General features: G+C 42.9%; 1 protein-coding gene across 1 annotated transcript in view; it reads left to right on the top strand.

Moving 5' to 3' along the window:
• The window catches only part of LOC112068229 (DISP complex protein LRCH3-like), a 90259-nt gene that overhangs the window by 32490 nt on the left and 41690 nt on the right, over window positions 1–16079 (top strand). The window contains exons 5-10 of the mRNA XM_070438074.1: window positions 407–543; window positions 739–848; window positions 4134–4227; window positions 9288–9408; window positions 12904–13052; window positions 13642–13718. Coding sequence (XP_070294175.1) covers window positions 407–543; window positions 739–848; window positions 4134–4227; window positions 9288–9408; window positions 12904–13052; window positions 13642–13718 — 688 coding nt within the window. The remainder of the gene's footprint in view (window positions 1–406; window positions 544–738; window positions 849–4133; window positions 4228–9287; window positions 9409–12903; window positions 13053–13641; window positions 13719–16079) is intronic.

Raw genomic sequence — 16079 nt, 5'->3', positions numbered from 1 at the left:
GCTACCTTCAGACGAGTTGTGGGCATCCTAGAGCAAAACACCTTTCATTAGAGGGGTCATATTAGTGTGTAGCACAAACTGGTACTGGGCTACCTTCAGACGAGTTGTGGGCATCCTAGAGCAAAACACCTTTTATTAGAGGGGTCATATTAGTGTGTAGCACAAACTGGTACCGGGCTACCTTCAGACGAGTTGTGGGCATCCTAGAGCAAAACACCTTTCATTAGAGGGGTCATATTAGTGTGTAGCACAAACTGTTCAGACACTACAGACAGAAGTTGGCTGTGCAAAAAAACATATATCTAGCTTAACCAGACAGATGTTTTATTTTGCTAATTAGATTTTTGCGGGGCGATGACATCGACTATAAGGGGTTATAGTTGAGCTGTGTCCTATGTCCATACAGAGCTGGCTGCGTTGCCACTGGTGCGTCTGGACTTTTCTTGTAACAAGGTGACGTCCATCCCTGTGTGTTACCGCAACCTGCGCCACCTACAGAGCATCGTGCTGGACAACAACCCACTACAGAACCCACCCGCACAGGTAACACACGCTTAACTATACATTCATTCACCACGATACGAATACACCTTTTGCTCCTAGTCAGTGACTAGTAAACACTTCAACTCTCAGCCTGATTATGGAATTATGACCTGCACCACACAAATGTGTTAATATATCCTAGTCAAACTGTTCCTTCTATTGTTTATCATGGGTTTCTTTCCCTGCCATTCCCAGATTTGTATAAAGGGGATGATCCATATATTTAAGTATCTGAACAATGAGGCCAGCAAGACTACACCTGATCTCCCAGACTACGACAGGAGACCCCTGGCCTTCGGATCCTGGTGAGACACACGCATACACACGCTTCCATTGCCATTGATAATGCGGAGGCCAGCCCTGGAAGCAGCTGTGTGCAGAGGAGCAGCTGGAGGGAGGCAGAAAGAGGGGTCACTCTTTCCTCTGCATCTCCCTGCTCCTGTCTTTCTCTGTCGACATCTCTGCTTGTATCTATAATAATATTATATCTATAATAATATATATATATGATATCGATCTGTTCTGTTCTACAATCTCTCTTGCTCTCTGAGCCCTCTGTAAATGTTCAAAGGTACTCTACTGGTCACTGTCCAGAGTTTGGGGAGGAGAGATGAAAAAATTTAGATATAGAGGAAGTGAGGGAGTGGTAAAAACAAAAGGTAGAAAGAGGGAAAGGTTGGGTGGAGTTTACGAAGGGAGCGCAGCTGAAAAAGGGAGTTCATCCATTGAGTTGAGAATGGGATGTACCATACCAACCTTGCTCACACCCAGATGTACAAAACATCCTCATTGAATCCCAGTGGTGTATTTACTAGAAACCAAACAGAAGCAAACAGGTCAAAACAGGGATGGCCCAACCTGAATTTGTCCAATAAGAAACTCTCAATTTCCTTGCAAATCATTTTCTGTTGCAAAGCGTTTTACTACGGTTTTCTACAGGTAGGCCTACCGCGCAACTCAGACGTTTTTAATTAATCCAGACCTGCATTGCTACTCTCATACAGTTTTACGTACCTTTCCTCCTCACAGTCACATAATACAGTAAACATACTATTCCCACGCATACACACACCCTTCCTCACATATAGATGCAGGCCCTGTCCCCATACTATTACAGACAGACATATCCACTCCTCCTAGACACACCCTTCCTCACATATAGATGCAGGCCCTGTCCCCATACTATTACAGACAGACATATCCACTCCTCCTAGACACACACCCTTCCTCACATATAGATGCAGGTCCTGTCCCCATACTATTACAGACATAACCACTCCTCCTAGACACACACCCTTCCTCACATATAGATGCAGGTCCTGTCCCCATACTATTACAGAGAGACATATCCACTCCTCCTAGACACACACCCTTCCTCACATATAGATGCAGGTCCTGTTCCCATACTATTACAGACAGACATATCCACTCCTCCTAGACACACACCCTTCCTCACATATAGATGCAGTCCTGTCCCCATACTACACTGCTCAAAAAAATAAAGGGAACAGTAAAATAACACATCCTAGATCTGAATGAATGAAAATTCTTATTAAATACTTTTTTCTTTACATTGTTGAATGTGCCGACAACAAAATCACACAAAAATGATCAATGGAAATCAAATTTACAACCCATGGAGGTCTGGATTTGGAGTCACACTCAAAATTAAAGTGGAAAACCACACTACAGGCTGATCCAACTTTGATGTAATGTCCTTAAAACAAGTAGTGTGTGTGGCCTCCACGTGCCTGTATGACCTCCCTACAACGCCTGGGCATGCTCCTGATGAGGTGGCGGATGGTCTCCTGAGGGATCTCCTCCCAGACCTGGACTAAAGCATCCGCCAACTCCTGGACAGTCTGTGGTGCAACGTTCGTTGGTGGATGGAGCGAGACATGATGTCCCAGATGTGCTCAATTGATTCAGGTCTGGGGAAGGGGCGGGCCAGTCCATAGCATCAATGCCTTCCTCTTGCAGGAACTGCTGACACACTCCAGCCACATGAGGTCTAGCATTGTCTTGCATTAGGAGGAACCCAGGGCCAACCGCACCAGCATATGGTCTCACAAGGGTCTGAGAATCTCATATCGGTACCTAATGGCAGTCAGGCTACCTCTGGCGAGCACATGGAGGCCCCCCAAAGAAATGCCACCCCACACCATGACTGACCCACCGCCAAACCGGTCATACTGGAGGATGTTGCAGGCAGCAGAACGTTCTCCACAGCGTCTCCAGACTCTGTCACGCTGTCACGTGCTCAGTGTGAACCTGCTTTCATCTGTGAAGAGCACAGGGCGCCAAGTGGCGAATTTGCCAATCTTGTGTTCTCTGGCAAATGCCAAACGTCCTGCACGGTGTTGGGCTGAAGCACAACCCCCACCTGTGGACGTCGGGCCCTCATACCACCCTCATGGAGTCTGTTTCTGACCTTTGAGCAGACACATGCACATTTGTGCCTGCTGGAGGTCATTTTGCAGGGCTCTGGAGTGCTCCTCCTGCTCAAAGGCGAGGGTAGCGGTCCTGCTGCTGGGTTGCCCTCCTACGGCCTCCTCCACGTCTCCTGATGTACTGGCCTGTCTCCTGGTAGCGCCTCCATGCTCTGGACACTACGCTGACAGACACAGCAAACCTTCTTGCCACAGCTTGCATTGATGTGCCATCCTGGATGAGCTGCACTACCTGAGCCACTTGTGTGGGTTGTAGACTCCGTCTCATGCTACCACTAGAGTGAAAGCACCACCAGCATTCAAAAGTGACCAAAACATCAGCCAGAAAGCATAGGAACTGAGAAGTGGTCTGTGGTCACCACCTGCAGAACCACTCCTTTATTGGGGGGTGTCTTGCTAATTGCCTATAATTTCCACCTGTTGTCTATTCCATTTGCACAACAGCATGTGCAATTTATTGTCAATCAGTGTTGCTTCCTAAGTGGACAGTTTGATTTCACAGAAGTGTGATTGACTTGGACTTACATTGTGTTGTTTAAGTGTTCCCTTAATTTTTTTGAGCAGTGTATTACAGACAGACATCATCTACCACAACATCACTCCTCCTAGACACACACCCTTCCTCACATATAGATGCAGGTCCTGTCCCCCTACTATTACAGACAGACATATCCACTCCTCCTAGACACACACCCTCCTCACATATAGATGCAGGTCCTGTCCCCATACTATTACAGAAGGACATATCCACTCCTCCTAGACACACACCCTTCCTCACATATAGATGCAGGTCCTGTCCCCATACTATTACAGACAGACATATCCACTCCGCCTAGACACACACCGTACCTGGTTCAAGTTCTTCCTTCATTTAGCTTGGCGTTTACACTTGTGACACTATTCCGTTGTACTTCAACTCACTAAATTGCTTTGTTTCATATCCGTGTTTTGGTGTTTTGTTTTCGTATTGTGTAATTGATGTGTATACTGTAGATATGTATAGTATAATTGTTTAGTGATGTGTTTTATGCAGGGCTTAAATAAAGAAACCAAGCACAGCTCAAGTGTTTGAACTCATTTGACATTGTGTTTTGACCCAGGTTTTGGTCTTAAAGTTGGTCTTATCTTCTGTACTCTTAGTGTGGAGGAGCTGTACCCTGGCCGGCCATATGGCGCACTGGACTCTGGCTTCAACAGCGTGGACAGTGGAGACAAGAGATGGTCAGGCAACGAGGTGAGACACACACACACACACACACACACACACACACACACACACACGATTGTCAGGCACTGAGGTAAGATTACAAATAACTCTGGGTCTTTCTAGTAATTTTTGAGTCATTTCACGAAAGAGTATATTTTGGGTAGTGGAACTTAGTAAAAAAAAAATGTAAATACAGTACCAGTCAACATTTTGGACACACCTACATATTCAAGTTTTTTTATATTTTTTCTACATTTTTATATTTGAGATTCTTCAAAGTAGCCACCCTTTGCTTTGATGACAGCTTGGCACACTCTTGGCATTCTCTCAACCAGCTTCATGGGGAATGCTTTTCCAACAGTCTTGAAGGAGTTCCCACATATGCTGAGCACTTGGCTTCTTTTCCTTAACTACATGATTCCATATGTGTTATTTCATTGGTTTGATATCTTCACTATTATTTTACAATGTAAAAAATAGTTAAAATAAAGAAAATAAAAACCCTGGAATGAGTGGGTGTGTCCAGATGTTTGACTGGTACTGTATATCATTTCACATACTTAAATAAAAGTACAGTATTAAGTTCCATTAAAGTAACAGGGTTGAACTTAACAGGATTCCTTTTTTCATCTTAAATCATCCATAAATCCCCTTGTGAGAGGGGAAATGGAAGCTTATTGTCTGCAACAGGAAGGGACAATTTAAATGCAAGCTTCACATAAAAATGTAAATTGTTAACGTTTCCTTCCTATCGTTCTATGGGTAACAGGGTTGATATGTAATGCTTGACGCGCTCAGTTTTCTATCACAAAAAAACTAACATAAAATTGTCAAAGAGTAGAACCAGCTCACCTGCTTTTACACTATGATTTGAATATTATATGTTCGATGTTTCTTGAGAAAAAAATATTTTAAATTGAGTAGTTTCACCATATTAAAATGAGAATTCAGTTCACGTAACAGGGTTGTCCTTAAAGTGTAACTGATAGCATTTTAGCAACATGAAAAAATAAATCTGTTCATATACACTCCCAGGAAGAATGATACTTTGTATGCATTTTATTCATTTTTTTCCCCCTGACTAGCGATCCCTTAGATATTAACGTTTTCATAAATTCTTAGAATGTTTGTGAATGACGTATTCTAAGGCATTTGTGAACATTCTAAATAGCAATATAGAGTGGGAATGCAGCTCTGCATTTTGACAATTTATAGACACTGCAGTAGATAAAACCAAATAAAAACATTTATCTCGGAGTCTACGCAGACTGGTGCGCCATAGCCAATCAGAGCTACAGTAGGCCTTCATGCAAAGCCATTTTCCACAGACCTGCCATCATTCACTTTGAACTGGACTGTGTGTTTACAGGCAGTAGGGCCTGCCATCATTCACTTTGAACTGGACTGTGTGTTTACAGGCAGTTGCAATAGTGCGGCTTTAGATCATTAGAACGCATTCACCAAAAGCCACAAAATAAACCTGAATGGATTTCTGCAAATACCACCGGAGTCCTTTTCTATTTGGGAACTGTACAGTCCTATTGATCAAACCACCATGAAAAGGCTGGCTTTTCCTACGGTTCTTGTGCTGACGTTGCTTACACAGGCAGTTAGTGGCTCCTCCTTTAAAAGTTGCGAGCTTACGCCGCGGTACTTAGAGATAATTAGTGGTTTAGTACGGTACCCTGCGTCACCACTTCATTGCTCCAGACCAGCACAAGGGGGAGTTAGAGCACTGATTATGCTTTTGGGTCCTACTGTGTGTCTAACTGACAATGAATGGGTGACATAAACTGAAATAGAAGCTGACAGTTGTGCACGACTTCAGTATTATTCTTTTATTTTGTTAGGATTATTTTGCTCTTACTGTGGTACTGTAGGCCACTCTCGACCGGTCACGTTGTACAGCGCCTGAGTGGCGCATTGGTCTAAGACACTGGATAGCAGGGCAAGCTGTGTTGCTACAGATGCTGGTTCAATACTGTGCTGGCCTTGACTGGAAGACCCATGAGATGACTGTGGGTTTCTGGTTTAAAAACATAAATCAATATTTTTAAATAACAATCTGGCTTTATTTACAAATTAGTAACAATGTCTCACCCCATGTTCAAGAATGGCCTCGCTCATTTTACATTATTTGAAAACGAAATCATCTCCAAAATATTGAAGGGACATTGCACTAATAATGGCGCTGACTAGGGAAACGTTCCTGCTGTTCTGTTCTTAGTGCCAGTCTGCACGTTCAAACTAAAACAATGTAACTAATAATGGCATCTTTATGCTTTCGTTAATAAAATAATGATAAAAATAGTCTTTCAAAATGCGGATGTTTTAGTTATGGATCCATAACGAATTACTTTGGGAATAAATACCAGTGAATTACAGAAATATTGGAACAAAGTTGTCATGAATGCAAACAAATTGTTGCTTACTGGAAAGTACTCTTTCAAACACACGGTCACGTTGTACAGCGTCATTATGGCTATTAGCTGGGCAATGTTTTGGCCTTTATTCAGATTATAATCGCTCACTGTCGTTTTTTTTAAAACAAAATATTCTGTGGACGTCTATTTCAGCACCGTTAAGCGCTGCTCAGAGACAAGTATGGAGAAACAAAAATTTTCAATTATATTCCATGATATTCTTAAGATATGTGCTGACTGAATATAAGCAAGTGATGTCTGCTAAATAATCAAGTTAGATTTCTACAGAAATAAATCATTCTAAATATCAAACTGGCTTTATTTACAAATTAGTGAGAATGTCTCACCCCGTGTTCAAGAATTGTCTTTTCTCGCGCACTCTTGGTTAAATGAAAACGAAAGCGATTATTATTAATGGTTTAGAATGATATAATAGCCCCTTAGGATCTGTGAGTATATCTGAGAATATCTCATGGAAAATGCCCCTTTAGATATTCATTTAGAATCCTCTAATCTTCCAAATGTAATTATTGGCAGAGTCATTTAGATATACTGTACTCCTGCCGTAGGCGAAATGGTTGTTGGTTACAGTACAATTAGGGTGTGTAAATGTTTTGCCCCTTAGATATTAATTTAGAATCATTTCTAGAAACCTGTTTTCCCTTCATCATTATGGGGTATTGTGTGTAGATTGCTGAGGACATTTTTTCATTTAATCCGTTTTAGAATAAGGTTGTAATGTAGCAAAATGTGTAAAAAGTAAATGGGTCTGAATACTTTCCCAAGGCACTCTGTGTATATCCTGTATACAGTACCAGTCAAAAGTTAGGACACACTTACTCATTCTAGGGTTTTTCTCGATTTTTACTTTTTTTCTACATTGTAGAATAACAGTGAAGATATCAAAACTTTGTAATAACACATATGGAATCATGTAGTAACCAAAACAGTGTTCAGCAAATCAAAATGTATTTTAAATTTGAGATTCTTCCACCCTTTGCCTTGACAGTTTTGCACACCCTTTTCTCTGCTGGAGTTCCTTTAAGAACTTGATGGTATAGCAATAGCTTAATCAACTTGACGTTGAATCTTCCCTCTTCATTTTACCCACAAACAAAATCACTAATAGTTTAGGATATTCCGATGTAGTTCAGTTGGTAGACCATGGCACTTGCAACGCCATGGTTGTGGGTTCGATTCCCAAGGGGGGGGAAAAGTACAAAAATGTATTCGCTCACTAAGTGAGTGAAATGACTCAAATGTGAATCATATTGTTTTTTTAATATTGCCAGTATAATTTAGCAGCTTTGACATGCATCATCCAAACAGCCACTGAAGGGCAAATGAGATCTAATGCCGACGTCTTGGCGACATCTTGCCAATGTGCAAACGCTCTCCATACTACATCAGACCGATGTATCATGTATACATGGGCCAGACGTTGGCGAAATGTATGTGTGCGGTCTGGGGTGATAACTTACATTCATGCATTTGTGTATGTTATGTTAAGACAGCTACAGTAAACTAGCCTACCTGGGGCATCAGGTAGCCTAGTGGTTAGAGCGTTGGACTAGTAACCGAAAGGTTACAAGATCGAATCCCTGAGCTGACAAGGTAAAAATCTGTCGTTCTGCCCCTGAACAAGGCAGTTAAGCCACTGTTCCTAGTCCGTCATTGTTAATAAGAATTTGTTCTTAACTGACTTGCCTAGTAAAATAAAAACAGGTCTCTTAGTCCTACAGCTCCATGTCATTTCAATAAAAATCTTGAACCCACCTGGCCCTGAATTTACCCAAATATCTGTGTTTTACACTCTAGCAGTAGGCCTACATTAAGAGAAATATCATTAAAAGACAAAAACTTATTGAGCATTTCATCCTCAAAGCTCCAAGAAGGTCTGCTGTGCGGTATGAGGTAGAATAGTTGGGATAGCCGCCAGTCTAATAAATCAGTTTAATATACACAATCACAAAGAAATCCATTCATATTTTGTTTCGGAAGGTCATAAAAATGTACATGATACTAAGACAATTTGTTTCAAAAAGAACAGAATGGCATGTTTTAAGATGTATTTCTCTGTGCCATAGTAGCTGAAGCTATGGTTGCTTCATGTCAACAAAATGAATTAACTTGTTATGCTTTTTCAGATAGGGTATAGCAATCAAAACGTCTGGCCTGCATGGACCTCTGTAGGATTATCTAGGAACGTAAGCAAGCTTCATAAAGACTCCCTCAAAGATGCCCTCTGGTGGTTTCAATGAGCATTAACGGTATTAACGGCAACAATGGCTGACGGTAAAATACTATGACGTCATGCACTGTAACATGCTCTACCATACCGCAAGCTGTGCTGCAGTGTGACACAACTTTTTAAAGGAAGAACCACTGTATAGTTTGTTTTATTAAAACACATAGGGTGTGTTTATGTATGAAAAAATACATGTTTAAAAATGTTGACCAATCGATTGGTCGAAAGAACAGATGACTTTCGGTCGACCACGATTTTTGTTAGTCGGGGTCCTCCCTAATGTAAATAAAGGGCAATCGCACAGGTTCTATGATTGCAAGATAGTGCCATATTTCACTCACACTTATGTAGAAGCTAATCTTTCCATGTGTTTCTTTCTCCAACTATTTTCTCTTTCATCCCCTGTGTACCTACAGCCCACGGATGAGTTGTCGGACCTGCCACTGCGTGTGGCAGAGATCACCAAAGAACAGAGACAGCGGAGGGAAAGGGAGGAGCACAGGACAACTGGCTCCCATCCTGTGACCAACGGCACATGTGAGAATCAACGCATGTCTGTTTGTGTGTGTGAACTGTAGTGTCATGTACTGTATTTACAGTTTTATTCAATTGTATTCTAGCCTGGGTACCAGTCTGTTTGTGGTAGCATTTCACTCCCTGAGACATTTCACTCATGACTCCTTGACATGGCAGAGTGTTTGGCATATGACACGGCGTAAAAGGCGGCAGGTAGCCTAGTGGTTAGAGCGTTGGACTAGTAACCGAAAGGTTACAAGATCGAAGCCTTGAGCTGACAAGGTAAAAATCTGTCGTTCTGCCCCTGAACAAGGCAGTTAACCCAGTGTTCCTAGGCTATCATTGTAAATAGGAATTTGTTCTTAACTGACTTGCATAGTTAAATAAAGGTTTCGGAGGGGGGAAAAAGGAGTGGAATGTTAGCACAAATGGGTCTGGATTAGGTTCTACATCTGTGGAAATATACACTGAATAAAAATATAAATGCAACATGCAAAGTGTTGGTCCCAAGTTCCATGAGCTGAAATAAAATCCCAGAAATTTTCCTTACGCAAAAAAAGCTTATTTCTCCAATTTTGTGCACAAATGTATTTACTTCCCTGTTCGTGAGCATTTCTCCTTTGCCAAGATAATCAATCCACCTGACAGGTCTGGCATATCAAGAAGCTGATTAAACAGCATGATTGTTACACAGGTGCAGCATGTGCTGGGGACAATAAAGGGCCACACTAAAATGTGTAGATTTAGATGCCACAGATGTCCAGTGTTGAGGGAGTGTGAAATTGGCATGCTGACTGCAGGAATGTCCACCAGAGCTATTGCAAGATCATTTCTCCACCATAAGCCACCACCAACGTCGTTTTAAAGAATTTGGCAGTACGTCCCACCGGCCTCACAACCACAGACCACGTGTAACCACACCAGCCCAGGACCTCCACATCCGGCTTCTTAACCTGCGAGATCGTCTGAGACCAGACACTCGGACAGCTGATGAAACTGTGAGTTTGCGCAAAGGTACAGTGGGGCAAAAAAGTATTTAGTCAGCCACCAATTGTGCAAGTTCTCCCACTTAAAAAGATGAGAGGCCTGTAATTTTCATCATAGGTACACTTCAACTATGACAGACAAAATGAGGAAAACAAATCCAGAAAATCACATTGTAGGATTTTTAATTAATTTATTTGCAAATTATGGTGGAAAATAAGTATTTGGTCACCTACAAACAAGCAAGATTTCTGGCTCTCAGACCTGTAACTTCTTTAAGAGGCTCCTCTGTCCTCCACTCGTTACCTGTATTAATGGCACCTGTTTGAACTTGTTATCAGTATAAAAGACACCTGTCCACAACCTCAAACAGTCACACTCCAAACTCCACTATGGCCAAGATCAAAGAGCTGTCAAAGGACACCAGAAACAAAATTGTAGACCTGCACCAGGCTGGGAAGACTGAATCTGCAATAGGTAAKCAGCTTGGTTTGAAGAAATCAACTGTGGGAGCAATTATTAGGAAATGGAAGACATACAAGACCACTGATAATCTCCCTCGATCTGGGGCTCCACGCAAGATCTCACCCCGTGGGGTCAAAATGATCACAAGAACGGTGAGCAAAAATCCCAGAACCACACGGGGGGRCCTAGTGAATGACCTGCAGAGAGCTGGGACCAAAGTAAYAAAGCCTACCATCAGTAACACACTACGCCGCCAGGGACTCAAATCCTGCAGTGCCAGACGTGTCCCCCTGCTYAAGCCAGTRCATGTCCAGGCACGTCTGAAGTTTGCTAGAGAGCATTTGGATGATCCAGAAGAAGATTGGGAGAATGTCATATGGTCAGATGAAACCAAAATATAACTTTTTGGTAAAAACTCAACTCGTCGTGTTTGGAGGACAAAGAATGCTGAGTTGCATCCAAAGAACACCATACCTACTGTGAAGCATGGGGGTGGAAWCATCATGCTTTGGGGCTGTTTTYCTGCAAAGGGACCAGGACGACTGATCCGTGTAAAGGACAGAATGAATGGGGCCATGTATCGTGAGATTTTGAGTGAAAACCTCCTTCCATCAGCAAGGGCATTGAAGGAGTGGCATCGTAAGAAACATTTCAAGGTCCTGGAGTGGCCTAGCCAGTCTCCAGATCTCAACCCCATAGAAAATCTTTGGAGGGAGTTGAAAGTCCGTGTTGCCCAGCAACAGCCTCAAAACATCACTGCTCTAGAGGAGATCTGCATGGAGGAATGGGCCAAAATACCAGCAACAGTGTGTGAAAACCTTGTGAAGACTTACAGAAAACGTTTGACCTCTGTCATTGCCAACAAAGGGTATATAACAAAGTATTGAGAAACTTTTGTTATTGACCAAATACTTATTTTCCACCATCATTTGCAAATAAAGTCATTAAAAATCCTACAATGTGATTTTTTTGGATTTTTTTCCCTCATTTTGTCTGTCATAGTTGAAGTGTACCTATGATGAAAATTACAGGCCTCTCTCATCTTTTTAAGTGGGAGAACTTGCACATTTGGTGGCTGACTAAATACTTTTTTGCCCCACTGTATTTCTTCACCAACTGTCAGAAACCGTCTCAGGGGGAAGCTCATCTGCGGGCTCGTCATCCTCACCAGGGTCTTGACCTGACTGCAGTTCGGCGTTGTAACTGACTTCAGTGGGCAAATGCTCACCTACGATGGCCACTGACATGCTGGAGAAGTGTGCTCTTCATGGATGAATCCCGGCTTCAACTGTACAGGGCAGATGGCAGACAGCGTGGCATATGTGTATGGCGTCTTGTGGGCGAGCTGTTTGCTGATGTCAACGTTGTGAACAGAGTGCCCCATGGTGGTGGTGGGGTTATGGTATGGGTAGTCATAAGCTACGGACAACGTACACAATTGCATTTCATCGATGGCAATTTGAATGTACAGAGATACCATGACGAAATCCTAAGGCCGGTTCAAGTCATTCATACGCTGCCATCACCTCATGTTTCAGCATGATAATGCACGGCCACATGTTGCAAGGATCTGTACACAATTCCTGGAAACTGGAAATGTCCTAGTTCTTCCATGGAATGCATTCTCACCAGACATGTCACCCGTTGAGCATGTTTGGGATGCTCTGGATCGACGTGTACGACAGCATGTTCCAGTTCCTGCCAATATCCAGCATCTTCTCACAGCCATTGAAGAGGAGTTGGACAACATTCCACAGGACACAATCAACAGCCTGATCAACTCTATGCGAAGGAGATGTATTGCACTGCATAGGGCAAATGGTGGTCACACCAGATACTGACTTTTTTTTTTTAAGGTATCTGTGACCAACAGATTCATATCTGCATTCCCAGTCGTGAAATCCACAGATCAAGGCCTAATTAATTTATTTCAATTGACTGATGAACTGTAACTCAAATCTTTATTGTTGCATTTATATTTTTGTTCAGTGTATATTCTACATCTTGCTTCTTTTTACTATGAACTTGTGTGTAATCTGTCTTGTCTGTCTATCTGTCTGTGTGTAGTAGAGGCAGAGCTGGAGCAGATCGACTTTATAGACAGTTGTACAGGAGAGGAGGAGGAAGAGGAGGAGGGTAGGAGAAGAGAAGTAGCAGAAACCATCAGCCTCAGTTCCCAGTTCATGGCTTACATTGAGCGCCGCGTCACCAGAGAGGTGTGTTAAATGTATTTGTGTGTGTGTGATATAAAATAGGTATGCCATTCAGCAGACACTTTTATCCAAAGGGAGTTAGTCATGCGTGCATATATTTTGTATGCGTGGCCCCGGTGGGAATCTCTCACACCCAAACAAGCACCATGCTCCGCCAACTGTGTGTGTGTTCATGAGTGCGCATGTGTGTACGACTGGCCAGTGTGCACAGGACTGTATGTAGAAGGCTGGGGGTGCGTTCATCACGACAGAACAGTATGCAACATTTAATTCAACAGAAACTACTGTTCTGAATGACCAGTTGAAGAACCTGATTATGGTGACCCAGTCAGCGATTGTGTATGGTGTGCTCCTTGAGTTTTGCAATTTGAAATGGTCACATCCATATTGATTAGGCCACACTCCCCAAACGGGAACAAACGTAACTCAAAGGCTGTTGAACAATGGTTTGCACCATTTTGGGGAATCGTGTCATTCAGTGCAAATCTTCACGCAACATAGCAAACGTTGAACCGAACTGAACCAACCCCTGCTGTGTTTGTGGTGTAAGGGCAAGATAGTGGCTGGTGTGTTGATGACTGTCTCTTTGTAGGGCTCTCCAGTGAAGTCCAACTCCTCCAGAGACTCGAGGACAGACGACCCGAGGCGACACAATTCTCTGCAGAACAGGTAGGAAGACCTACACACACACCCTACCTATCTATCTAGTAACTTGACCTATAACCAATGTTCCCTCTAAGCTGCGCACACGAACAGTACTCCCAAGACTGCCGCGCAGAAATATCAGCCCACAGAGAGAAGCACGAGATTTGAACTTCAGATCAAAATTTGTGTCACATGCACCGAATACAACAGGTGTAGACCTTACAGTGAAATGCTTACTTACAAGCCCTTAACCAACAATGCCATTTTAAGAAAAATAAGTGTTATGTAATAAATAGATAAGTAAAAAATAAAAATAACATAATTAAAGAGCAGCAGTAAAATAACAGTAGCGAGGTTATACACAGGTACCGGTACAGAGTCAATGTGCGGTGGCACCGGTTAGTTGAGGTAATACAGTGGGGAGAACAAGTATTTGATACACTGCCGATTTTGCAAGTTTTCCTACTTACAAAGCATGTAGAGGTCTGTAATTTTTATCATAGGTACACTTCAACTGTGGGAGACGGAATCTAAAACAAAAATCCAGAAAATCACATTGTATGATTTTTAAGTAATTAATTTGCATTTTATTGCATGACATAAGTATTTGATACATCAGAAAAGCAGAACTTAATATTTGGTACTGCATGGTTGGACAACTGCTGGGGCTCTTGACCGCAAGGCACTACAGACGGTAGTGCGTACAGTCCAGTACAATCACTGGGGCCAAGCTTTCCCTGCCATCCAGGAACTCTATACCAAGGTGTGTTCAGAGGAAGGCCCTTAAATGGTCAAAGACTCCAGCCACCCTATCATAGACTGTTCTCTCTGCTACCACACCAGCAAGTGGTACCGGAAAGCGCCAAGTGCTAGGACCAAAGCTTCTAACAGCTTCTCGCCCCAAGCCATAAGGACCCGCTTGAACAGCTAATCAAATGGACTACCCAGACTATTTGCATTGGTTCTCCCCCTTCTATACTGCTTGCTATCTGTTATTATCTATGCATAGTCACTTAAAACTCTACCTATATATACATACAGTGGGGAGAACAAGTATTTGATACACTGCCGATTTGCATGGTTTTCCTACTTACAAAGATGTAGAGGTCGTAATTTTATCATAGGTACACTTCCAACTATGAGAGACGGAATCGTAAACAAAAATCCAGAAAATCACATTGTATGATTTTTAAGTAATTAATTTGATTTATTGATGACATAAGTATTTGATCACCTACCGACCAGTAAGAATTCCGCTCTCACAGACCTGTTAGTTTTTCTTTAAGAAGCCCACCTGTTCTCCACTCATTACCTGTATTAACTGCACCTGTTTGAGCTCGTACCTGTATAAAGAACACCTGTCACAACACTCAATCAAACAGACTCCAAACCTCTCCACAATGGCCAAGACCAGAGAGAGTGTAAGGACATCAGGGGTAAAATTGTAGACCTGCACAAGGCTGATGGGCTAATCAGACAATAGGCAAGCAGCTTGGTTTGAGAAAGGCACAACGTTGGCGCAATTATTCGGAAAAATGGAAGAAGCTTCAAGATGACGGTCAATCCCCTCGGTCTGGGGCTCCATGCAAGATCTCACCTCGTGGGGCATCAATGATCATGAGGAAGGTGAGGATCAGCCCAGAACTACACGGCAGCCTGGAATGACCTGCAAGAGAGCTGGGACTCACAGTTCAAAAATACCATCAGTAACACACTACGCCGTCAGGACTTAAAATCCTGCAGTGCACGCAAGGCCCCTTGCTCAAGCCAGCCATGTCCAGGCCGTCTGAAGTTTGCCAATGACCCTTGATGATCCAGAGGAGGAGTGGGAGAAGTCATGTCGTTTGATGAGACAAAAATTGAGCTTTTGGTGGTCTAAACTCCACTCGCCGTGTTTGGAGGAAGAAGAAGGATGAGTCAACCCCAAAGAACACCATCCCAACCGTGAAGCATGGAGGTGGAACATCATTCTTTGGGGATGCTTTCTGCAAAGGGACAGGACGACTGACCGTATTGAAGGGAGATGTAGCCATGTATCGCGAGATCTTGGCCAACAACCTCCTTCCTCAGTAAGAGCATTGAAGATGGTCGTGGCTGGGTCTTCCAGCATGACAACGACACGAAACACACAGCCAGGGCAACTAAGAGTGGCTCCTAAGAAGCATCTCAAGGTCCTGGAGTGGCCTAGCCAGTCTCCAGACCTGAACCCAATAGAAAATCTTTGGAGGAGACTGAAAGTCCGTATGCCCAGCAACAGCCCGAAACCTGAAAGGATCTGGAGAAGGTCTGTATGAGGAGTGGGCCAAAATCCCTGCTGCAGTGTGTGCAAACCTGGTCAAAACTACAGGAAACGTATGATCTCTGTAATTGCAAAACAAAGGTTTC

The sequence above is a fragment of the Salvelinus sp. IW2-2015 genome, unplaced genomic scaffold (genome assembly GCF_002910315.2).
Source record: "Salvelinus sp. IW2-2015 unplaced genomic scaffold, ASM291031v2 Un_scaffold285, whole genome shotgun sequence".
In the NCBI taxonomy this organism is placed as follows: Eukaryota; Metazoa; Chordata; class Actinopteri; order Salmoniformes; family Salmonidae; genus Salvelinus; species Salvelinus sp. IW2-2015.
The sequence above is the reverse complement of the archived record's forward strand: the minus strand, read 5'-3'. Positions and strand labels throughout refer to the sequence as shown.